Here is an 11305-nt window from a genome sequence, read left to right as displayed (position 1 = left end):
TTCTCAAGAAATCCCTTTTCCTTTATTCTAGGAAAAAGTATGACTTTCCTGAGGCGTAAGGTGAATTCCCTCTAATTTGGAAATATAATTCTTCTTTATCAGGATGAAAAACTTAAGGCTTGGTGGCTTGAGTCTGTCGCAGCCTTTTGCCTACATACGAATTTAAAGTTCATTTTATCTTATCGCGGAAACACACCTAATTAATTTGGCATTCTTTTCTATGTAGCTTTTCCTGGAGTAAGATCTAGTTTGATTTACAATGAACACCTAATTAATAAGTTAATTTCACTTCCTACATACACTTTGTAGCTGTCCTATTAGACTAAGGGGAAATGTCAAGGTGAATTCTGCAAGTCCTCTGGTTATTTCCATCACTCAAAAGAGGTATTTATTATGTTCCCAGAAGTGTGTTGGGCATTAACGTGCATTTTGTCATCCACGACTTCCAGGAGGTCATGGAGCTGGGGAGACAAGCCAGGCACTTACAAAACACTTCAGGAACAGGTCAGAGCAGCGTGGAATTAAAGATCAGAAGTACTGCTGCAGAGAGTAAGGGTCACCGGAAACAAGTGCAAGGATGGTGGTGGAGGTATCAATATGTTACTCAGAGAGGCTGAGGAAGATCCCTAAAAAAGGAGGGTGTGAGTCAGCCCTTACAGAATATTTAGGTTGGGTTAGGTTGAGAAAGGACATTCCGGCCACGGAGGAATTGTGGGAGATGAAAAGGAGCATTCAAGTTTCCAAGACCGATAAGAACTTGTCCTTCTAAAGAAGAAGGGTCGTGTTGGGTCCAGAGTATGAGGAACTTTGGACCCTGTGACAGTGGAGGCTACCCCGGAACATCAGAGGGATAAAAAGAAGGAGCTAAAGCTACCTGGTTGAAGGAGAAATGACCAAGGGCAGGCTGACCTGTTACGAACCAGCATAGGAAGCCAGTGGTGAGGCCGAAAGAGAAGCAGGCATCTTCCCTTCTTCAAACAAGGGTTCCAAAGAAAGAGAAGAGCTCAGACTTGATGTTGGTTCCCTGTCTTGTAACAGTGTGAACAGTAGGGTTGAGTGTGAGGTCAGTGGAGCCTCCAAGTAAAATCATCTTGTAAACAGTTGGGGGGACACATTCAAGCCAAATTTGGACATAATGCAATTGCAAGTTGACTTCTGGATCCGCAGTTACTGCCAGCTAGCTGCGCGGGTTCCATTATTTCATTAATCTCTCAGTCATGTGATTGAACTACTTAGACTCTATTTACAGGATCACTTCTTCCAGAAGCTCCTCTAACAGAGAGGTCCAACCAGAACGTGTAAGTAAAATAATGCTAACTATGGACTTAGTGACCTAAAGAAAATATTACAACTTCCCAAGAACCTAATGTCCATCCTGGGCGAATACAGCTTATTGATATATTTATTACTGTGTACAGATAGCATAACCTGTTGCTTATTAATATGAAAAAAAATAGTCCCAGCACACACATGTGCCTACGTATGTTGCCAAATTCTAGATCTAGACAGTCTCAAACTTTATTGCCCATTAATCTACGGTTTTTATTTAAAATGCAGATTCACTGATTCTGGTGAAGCCCTGAAATCTGCATTATTAACAAGTTCCCCGATGTGATCCTGTTGCAGAAAAATATTCTTTCAAAAAATACTAGCTTAACTCCCACGTGTTAGTTAGGCTCTCTCAACCAGTGTGCCTGGTCCATTTTAGGTGTTCAGTAAATACATACTGTATTGAATCAATGTGTCCCCAGCCCTATCACCAATAGGGCACATCTGATGACTTCTTGGGTACCTAAATATATCAATCCCTCCAAGGAAAAACCATCATTTGAGTTAACCCACGTAAGAGAATATAGAAAGTTGCTAAATACAATTAACTTCACTTGAAGTCAGCCAGTCTGGGGCTTATTTCTATTTTCTCAACAAGTCATTAGCCCTCAACCAAATAAATTAGCTTCATTTTTCTTCATTCTTCCACTTAGCCCACTAGCATACTATATATATACATATATATATATACACATATATATATATGTGTGTATATATATACGTATATATATATATATATGTATATATATACGTATATATATACTCAGCAACTCCATGGGGGGGCGCGGCAGAGGGGGCAGTTTAAAGATGGAGAAGAAAAACTCCTTATCCAATAAAATCCAATGTAAATATGAATTTTACTGTTCATTTTTTTAGATACACTACAAATGAGACCTCTAGATCATAAGCTCCTCCTTATATGATTCTGGGCCTTGAATACTGAGCTAAGTTCTAAAGATCGTTTTTGAATCCTTGCAGATCTTTTACTGGTCCTTTAATATTATTGTGATGTATTTATTGATTTATTAATTGTATGCATTAATATTTAGGATGAAAATTTGGCAATTTAAATTAAATTGTATGTGACTTATTATAAGTGACTTTTATTACATTTTTTTAACCCAGAAATAGCAAGGGCTCCAAAATAAACACCACTGAGAAATCTATGGGAATTTCATATGAAGGCTTTGCTTTAAAGTTTGTTAATATGACTAAAAAAAAAATCCACAAATGACTTTTCACATTTTGTCCTGGACTTCAAAGTACATTTTCTTTTAAAGATATTTAATTAACTCCTTGCTTACTCATATCCTTTTTCCTTCTGCCCAAAGCATTTTAATCAGAGACAGTTGTTTATAGATCTCTAAACATATTTTTAAACCTCCAAAGTTAAGTCATTTTTATACAGAATTTTATGGAGACCAATTTAGTGTGCAGACTTACTTACAAAATAACAATGTTAGATTTCTATTTTAAAGGTGTAATTAATACCCAGTTACTATCTCCCACCACTGGATAGCAACTTTCTGAATACTGAGCAATGTATTTACACACTAGGGGATGGAAATTAATCTAAACTGGGCATCCTATAAAGGTTCCAATATCTTCACCTATTTATGAGCTTAGTATCTTCTTAGGCGTCTCCATCTGAGAAGCTACTTTAAATTTTTAGTCGAATTCAGTAACCCATCAAGCAGATATTATAGTACAATTTATGAAAATACATGGATGATTAGATAGATATTCCAGACATGAAAAATCTTATGGTTGCTAAAGAAAATACTTTAAGAGATTTTAAAGTAGTTATTTCCTGAATGTCTTTTTTCCCCACACATTAGACGAAGTTGCATTGTTTATAAAAATTTATTCATACAAATTTTACACACTTTATATAACAGTTATCAAAGTCCTAATTATAGATATCATGTGTGTAATAATACTCGGGTAAGATGTTTTTATAATCAGTTGCACATAAAATAAGAGCTTCAAGACTAACATCTATCTAAATTATCACTATATCATAAATCTGCTCCAGGTTAGTAAGGCTCTTGGCATTTCTAAAAAGTATACAAAAGATTAAACTGGGTGATCACTGTAAATGCTTGCAACTAGCCACGGGAACACTAAATTAGACTTCGTAAAGAAAAGGTTAACTAGAGACCTATTTCACCACTAACAGCTGACACAAATACAGAAAACTCTGCCCATTATCCAAGAAACAAATAATTAAGACAAATGCAAGCCGATGTGTTGCAGCATTGTAGGGCCACTAAATAGCCATCTGTGATTCGTGGCGATTTAAAAGGCGAAGAAAGGCACTAAAGCTGCAAACTGCATCCCGTGTCACATTGCCTGAGGAGACTGCAGAATTAAAGAAAGATTGATTCTGTACACAGGACTCAGGCATAGATCGAATGCCTCTGTGCTTTCACTGTTTGCAATGTGATCTCCTGGCAGCATCCATCCCGCCTGGGAATGCAAATCCAAGTCAGTTTTCTTTGATTTATGACTTCATACTGATCAAATCCGTAAAGGAAAAGGAAAGGTCCTTTAAACTTTACAAGCTAATGTTTAATCTCTTCTTGTTTTGTTTTGTTTTTTTTTCAAAAGAACTTGGGCCTGAAATTTGGGAGTTTGGCTGGCTGGTTTGCCTGTTGTTGCTTGATCTGGTTGCTGGGTGAAGGTTCTTTTGTTTATTGAGATTACTTGACAGGTTCAAGGAATTGATAGGAAACAGACAGACATGCTTTCTGTAGCCAAGAAAGAATACAAGGGGACATTCTCAGGGCCTGTTGGAGCTTGCTTACCTCACTCTTGACCACAAATATAAGATAGTACTCATACATATGAAGATGAGGTTTAAATGATTTATCAGTTAGTACAACTGACCAACATGTGAACACTACACATTCTAATATGACAAAGGTTGGTTTTATGAAATAAATTTTACTAAGCAATAAGCCATAATGTAGAAAAATACATTTTACCTACAAACTCAATCAACAAGAAACAAAAGATTCATATTTAGTGCATAATTACTTAGTGGTAACTACACAAGGTTTCCTACACTTTACAATAAGTGCTAGCATCAAACAACAAAAAAATTAAGAAGCATTACAAGTTTAAGAGAAGTGAATGAAAAATGGTAAACAGTACTTTAAAAACTGGTGTGAGAGGGTGGGAAAGAAGAGTCTTCAGAAAACCACAAAAGAAAAGGGTGGCTCCTACAGAGCAGGGTTCAAAGGGGAGGATCCTGGCCATTTCACAAGATGAGAAGCATGGACAGCACTGGAGAAAAACACATTGTACTTTGCATCCATTTCCAATACCCAGCGCCCAAAGTCAGGCAGGCAGGGGACTACGGTGGGACTCGGCTTATGCCCAGCTCCCAGGCCTGGGGCAGCCCCCAGCCAGTCCCTCTCCAGGAGGGTCCTCCTCCTACTGCTTTACGCTCTGCCTTTTCCAATATTCCTACATTTCCTTCACTTTGTTCCAATTGCCCTAACCTTGGAATATTGGGGTCCCTGAAAGTACAGAAAAGGGAGCTTCCTATTCAAGTCTCCCTTCTCTGTACAGTCCAATTCCTCCCCCAGGGGGTGGTATGAATCCTGGGGAGAAGCGCAATTTGGATCCGGAGAATTTCCTTCTGGGATGAGAGTCTGAAGAGAAACAAATACACATAAAAATAGAATCCAAGAAAGCAGAAGTATTGGAATTGCCACCCAGCGAGGGGGACAGTGGCTAGTTGAGTCCAGCTGGGATTGAAGCAGCCTGCCCCAAAGACTCACTGGGAAAGAGTGCCCTTCAGCAATTCTCCCAAATCATTACTCAAAATCTCCCTGGAGCAGGGCATCACTGTTTATGTACAGTAGCAAATGGTATTAATATCTTCAGGCCTGTAGTGGATAAAAATACTATCCTTTTAATTCCAGTTTACAAAAATAGGAGTAATATTCAAAACAATGATTGTCTATTTTTCTATTTATTTTATATAAAAACAAACAGCTCAGGCGAACTTTCAATCCTTGTGCACACTTTGAACTGCTTTCGATTATACTTTTATATATATATTCTTAATATATATTTGTAATATATATATATCAATATCAATCATTGGTCCACAAAGTATATCTGTGCATTCTCTAGTGCTTTGTAAAAAGAAAAACAATATTATTATCAAAATATTCATTTAATGGCTTTACTTCATACATAAATACATGTTTGGACAGAACACAAGAGCGATGACTGTTCAGTCAGTTGGGAAAATGACTTTTCAGTGTGTCAGGGTTGTATACACAGGGTAGCTGGTAACTCATCGCTACAAATACGCTATTCGCCGTCCTTTGTTTTTAACCCTTTGTTTGTACCTTTTCCCTAGGACGGCCGCCAAATATTTCTTAACAGCCATTTGTTTCCGGTAGCGGCTGTAGCTGTCAGTGAAGATTCCGTCCGAGTGGCGCTTGGAGAGCGGCTCCGAGTCGTCGTCCGCGCCGCCGCCCAGGTTCCCACTGCAAGGAAAGGGGTCGGGAAGAGGGTGGCGGGGCGGGAGACACAGGTTGAATAGTTGCGGGAGGCAGACGGACCCCACCCCAAGCGGGAGTCTTAAGGGAGGGCGCCGGCTCTCAGCGCCCACCGCGCCGCCTTGCTCGGCCAGAGAGCAGCCTGAGGGAGGGCTGCGATGGGAACCCTCACTCCTCCCTCCCCATCGACGATCTTGGGGCACTAAGTCCTTACAGAATGGGCCCCAGATGAGGTCCGGGCCAAAGGCAAGCGACCTAAGGCCAACCTCTCTCCAAACGCTGCCCTCTGAGATTTGACCATCCGTGCTTTTGCGCTCAATCGTCCTGACCGTTCCTGGCACACCCCCACCCGCCCCCACGTACAGAGAAAATAACCGAAGAGCCCTAAATTTCACGTTGGCTGCTGCCGTGGAGTTTACATCGATCCCGCAATTCTTAGTGAGACATGAACACTCCTCTCCTGCGCGCTAAATTGAAAAACGTGATAATAATATAAGTCGACAGGCTGTAGGCAATATTTTTCATCGCATGAATTATTAATTGCGGAAAATGTAATCTTTTGTCCCATGGGCTTTATTAAAATGTTGCCTTCTGCGAGAGATGCTCCACGCAAGCCCTGTGCTCTGGGTTTGTCTGGCACGAGCAAAAACTGTTTCCCTAAGTGTCCAAATCTGAGGATTTGTTTGTTTCGAATTGAAAGAAAATGAGGAAAGAAAAAGTCATGCTTAGAGGATATCCTAACCAATCGTCCCACGAAGCTTGAAGGTTCTGAAGGCTTTGGGGGGAGGGGGGCTTTTTCTTTTTTTCAATTATTCAAAATGGATCAGATTCCCCGGGTTTCCTGCCTTCTCCCTTCCTCGCCCAGTTCCCGAGCTCTCTGGCCAAACTTAAGGCGCGGTCTCCGAACCTTAGTCTGCGTCCGGGAGCTGGCCCGGCAGACCCTGCGGCGCAGACGCACCCTCGGCCCCACGTGTACGCACGGACGTAGAAGCTGCGCCGCCCGCCCAGCGCGCGTTGGCACAGATACCCACCCTGGCGCGCGCGGGGGCGCGTCATTACACGCGGGTTAACTCTTTCGCAAACTCTTACCCCACGCCCTTGGCCGTGAGCGTCTGCAGGTACTTCCTGGCGGACAGCTGGTCCAGCACTTTGCGGTAGGCCTTGTTAAGGATCCCGTGGGCGAAATCTCTAACAAGGAGGCAAAGTGCGCACCTGGGGTCACTGACTGTCCCCAAGTGGCAGCCCCGGGTCCCCAGCTGGGCACGCACGCCCCCCGCTGCTCCGGGAGGCTGCCGGGGAAAACCCCAGAGGCAAGGCACTCGGGAATGACTCTTGGGATGTTCCCGTGAGTGTCAGGAACCGGAGTTCGTCCTGCCCTCCGGGGACCGCAGGTGTGGAGCACGGCCGGGGCGCGCAGTCACTGCCACTCCTTGGGCCACGGACCTTTCGGTCCCCACGCGGCCCTCATGTCCACACAAACCGGCCCGCTACTAACTTTCTCTCGCTCTCGTGGGAACCATCCCGGGAGAGGAGAGGCTTGAGGGCTTTTATGAAAAAGAACCTATTCGATGGGCCACCCCCTGCCCCTTTCTCCCTCCCAGTCCTGGGCCGGCGCGGGGCCGCGCGGTGGTACCTTTCCTCCGCCGGGTAGTAGAGCGCGTAGGCGTCGCGCAGCGCGGAGGCGGGGCTCCCCACGCCGGGTGGATCCGAGTCATAGAAGTCCTGCAGCGGGTTTCCGTCCTCGTCGTACGCCTCGTCCTCCGGCCTGCAGGGGTAGCCGGGGGCACAAAGAGTGGTCAGTACAGGTCCCTCCCTGGCTCTGCGAGGACCCAAATATCCCTAGGGGCTCTCACGATTTTCCTTCTTCCTAAAGACACCCCTCGGAGAACTGCCTCTTCTTCTAGGACAGGGGTGCGGGTAGAAGTAGGAGGAGAAAACTACACCCAACAGAAATTCCCACCCCTCCTCTCGCGGGTGCAGGGTCGCCCTGCCCGGGCCACGGCCTCAACGGGCACTGGGAAGCCGAGGCGTCTGCGCCGACCTCGCACACCTGGCCACGGAGGAGGACCGCTCGGCTCCCGGCCTGGCGCTTGAGCCTCCGTCCACAAGCAGCAGTGGGCGGAGATGAGAAGGGCTCTAGGAGAGAGACGCTGGCCACGCGAAGACCGGATGGGGGAGGCCGGGAGCCAGAGAGGGTGGATGGCTGGGGAGTCCGGCGGCCAACGCCAGCAGCCACCCCCACCCAGCCTCCGAGCCCAGGGGAGTCCTTCCCCGCGCAGATGTAGGTCACGGAGAACCTCCGGCTTCTATTTTGGGCGGGAGAGGATCTGGCAGGAACATGAGTAATAGATGCCCCTAAACTTAACCTGTTTGGCTGCGGCTCATTCTGTGGCATGTCCGCGCCCTCCGGTACCTCTTGCCCGGAGAAAGTGCCAGGCACACGGGACTTTGAAAGTAGCTGGGGGTGAAATTGGGCTTTTAAGTCCAGTAAGTAGATAGTTCGCGCTAATATGTTAGCGGTGGCGGGGCGGCGGGACAGCATCTCAACCCAGAGGCAAAGGGAAAGGGTCAAAGGGTCAACAGGGGACCGAGAGACAACGATCTCGCTATCGCCCTTACCTACCGCCTCAATCCTTGATATAGGACGGGAGAGGTAGGTTAGTATACACAATTCACTCGCTTTCGGCCGCTGGAGAGACTGGGAAAGCGGCCAAGGCAAGTAGCGCGCTTTAGGAGGGGTTAGCCATACTTCATTACTCCGCTCGCCTTTCCTCCATCCGTGGAGAGGTAGGGGCAAGGCATCGCTGCGCTCGCCCCACACCCAGCCTTTCCTCGGCGACGCGCCTCTCTGCCCTGGCCCGGCTGCTCGGAGTCTCCGGGTCTTTCTGGGCACTTCCACCCCGTACCCCGTACCCAGATGCTGGAATCCTAATACCGAAGCCAGAACCCATCTCTCCGGCCAAATCAATGGTCAGCGACCCCTAAGGAGATCATTCTTGGGCGCGGCTCGGAGGAGCAGCTTTGCAGGCAGGACGCGCGCTCCTCGCCGCCGGGAGCCCGGCGCACAGCGGAGTGCCGATGCTGCGCTGCGCGGCGAGCTTCCACTCTCCCGCTGACAGGCCCGGGACTCTGGGGCTGCGGCGGGGAACCCGGGCAGCGCCGACCGATTAGAAACCAGGAATTAAGGGGCGGGGGGAAGCCAGGGTTACTCCTGCCTGGGGTGGGTAGGGCTGCCCTCCCAGTACTGCCTGCCAGCTTGCTTTCTGTTCCTCCTTTGCATCCATTTCATCTATTTCCCCCTCCCTCATCTTTGTTTTCCTTCTCTCAAATCGCTTCTTCTTAACTCTACCCGGCCAACACTCCCTCTCCCCAAGACTCAAAATGCAGTTGGAAAACCTATCACTTGAGAGGAAACTCTTCCAGTAGAAAGAATTCGAATTGAGGTGAGAAGGAGAGTAGAGGAGAGAGAGGGAGACCCCGCCCCGATAGTCCCGAACAAGCTGTAACAAAGCAAAGACCACGGGAGCTTCACTCTCACCCCACCCCCACCCCCAAACTGGCTCCGGGAGCCAAAGTTCTCCTAACTCAAGCTAAGAATAGGGAAAAGAAGTCAACTCAGGGCCCGGCCCTGCCCCCCTCCCGTGGGAGGGGTTGGGGGAGGGGAGGTTTCTCCAGCCCGCCGAAGTGCGCTCTGTCCACCCGGGCCCCGCGGCTGCGGCGGGCTGGGGGAGGGGGGCCGAGGCCCAGTGGAGTCTGCCGGGATCCTCCCGCTGAGCCACGGCCAGTGACCCGCGGCCGGACCCAGGCTGGCGGCGGTGCAGTGGGGGCGCATGGGGAGGTGGTGGTCGTAGCCTGACCGAGGAACTGCAGGAGGGCGACCACGAGGAGGTGTCGGGGGAAGGGAAGCCCCAGCCTCAGCTCAGCTCGGGCGGCCAGCACCTACCTGATCCCAGGATACCGGAGTCCGGCGGCGGCCGGTGAGCAATAGACGCTGCTGTGCATTATTATCCCGTAGACCAGCAGGGCCAGCTTCACTCCGCTACACATGGTCATTCTGCGCAGGACGCGAAAGAGAGCATACAGCAGTCAGAACGCCCCTGGCCTTCCACCCTCCGACCCCTAGAAACTCCCTGAACTGAGGGAGGGACGGCGCTCACCTCCGATTCCCAGTATTGAATACGGCTTAATGACAGCCGGCGCGCCCCGCCACTTCCTTCTCGCTATAGTTAGAAAATATATGTATATACCCAATGCCCAATAACTCGCCAGATCTGGTACGAAGGAAAGCTAACTCGTACCCTGATGCTGGCGAAAGAATTAGCAGTCAGGTGAGTTGTTTGGTTTGGTAAGATTTTTTTCCCCTTACCATTCAACTCTTACCGCTGCCAGGAGAGGGTTTGCTGCCAAGTAGGACGGCGGGCAAAGGGCTTCTCCAAGTTTCTGCGCTGGAGTCACAACCCAAGAGGCATCACCGTCTGGCGTTAGTGTCTGAGCAGAAGCCGCAGCAACGAGCAGGAGGAGCTGAGGGATTTGTTTGCTGAGGCCAGTATTCTGTTCAAAAGTTTGTAGACGCTCAGAACTAGGAGGGAGCGTGACACCGAGAGAAGGGGGCGAGGAGAGAGATGCAGAAGGAAGAAAGAGGAGGCGACGAGTTAAGAGGGGTGGGGGACAAAGTGGCCTTAAGTCCACGGAGAGAAAGAAGTGATAAGGAAAGAGGGAAAGTCTTAGAAGGAGACGAAGGAAAGAGAGAGGGCCGCGGCGCAGCCGGCGTCTGTGGGAGCCGCTCGGTCAGGCAGCTGCGCGAGTCGGCAGCGCCTTCTCTGCTCAGAAGTCCCTCTGGCTGCGTCTGAAGCTGCGGCTTCTTCTGCTGCTGCCGGTGGTTACAGAGGTGACCGGCCCTCTGCTCCTATTTATATGTGCAGTTAGCAGAAATCTATCCGAACATGGTTTTGGAAGAGCCTTCTTTGTCAACATCTGTCTGCCTATGGCCTTTAAGTACAGAATATTTTGTTGCACTGTTGCGCTCCGATTTTTATTCATGGAATGACTTCCTTTTTTTTTTTTCAGTCACGTAATGATCGGATATCAGAAAAAGACGTCAGCATCCTAGTCCCTCAAGGAACATATTAACTATTCTGTGCCGTCCTCTTGGATAAGATCCGGAGTCATCGACTTCTCATAAACACCTTTCACTCATACAGTACAATTTTAAAGAAGTTTAATTATTTTGATTGTTTTCAATTTTACCCACTTCTCAAGGATGGGTAAAGAATTCATAGAATTTTGAGAATGGTGAAAATCATGTTTTTAACTATGTCCCTCTTATTTCTTTTTGCTTTTTCATCAAGTCCCAGCAATCAGAGCTCTGAGCTCTGGAATTAAGCACCATCAAGCCCTCCTATTAATAAATTTAATTTAGATCTCCTAATTTCTTGCGTATGTTCTTTTAGATAGAC

The 11305-nt window shown here is 47.5% G+C and overlaps 1 protein-coding gene across 1 annotated transcript; it reads right to left on the bottom strand.

Moving 5' to 3' along the window:
* Positions 1 to 5647: 5647 nt before the first annotated feature.
* On the bottom strand, positions 5648 to 10823 carry ADCYAP1 (adenylate cyclase activating polypeptide 1). Its single transcript, XM_057527245.1, is given in 6 exon segments — positions 5648 to 5837; positions 6939 to 7037; positions 7483 to 7614; positions 9793 to 9903; positions 10216 to 10513; positions 10700 to 10823. Coding segments are annotated over 6 exon segments (954 nt in total).
* Positions 10824 to 11305: the final 482 nt, after the last annotated feature.

The sequence above is a fragment of the Balaenoptera acutorostrata genome, chromosome 13 (genome assembly GCF_949987535.1).
Source record: "Balaenoptera acutorostrata chromosome 13, mBalAcu1.1, whole genome shotgun sequence".
Classification (NCBI taxonomy): domain Eukaryota; kingdom Metazoa; phylum Chordata; class Mammalia; order Artiodactyla; family Balaenopteridae; genus Balaenoptera; species Balaenoptera acutorostrata.
Note: the sequence above shows the minus strand (reverse complement) of the source record. Positions and strands in the feature narration are given on the sequence as shown.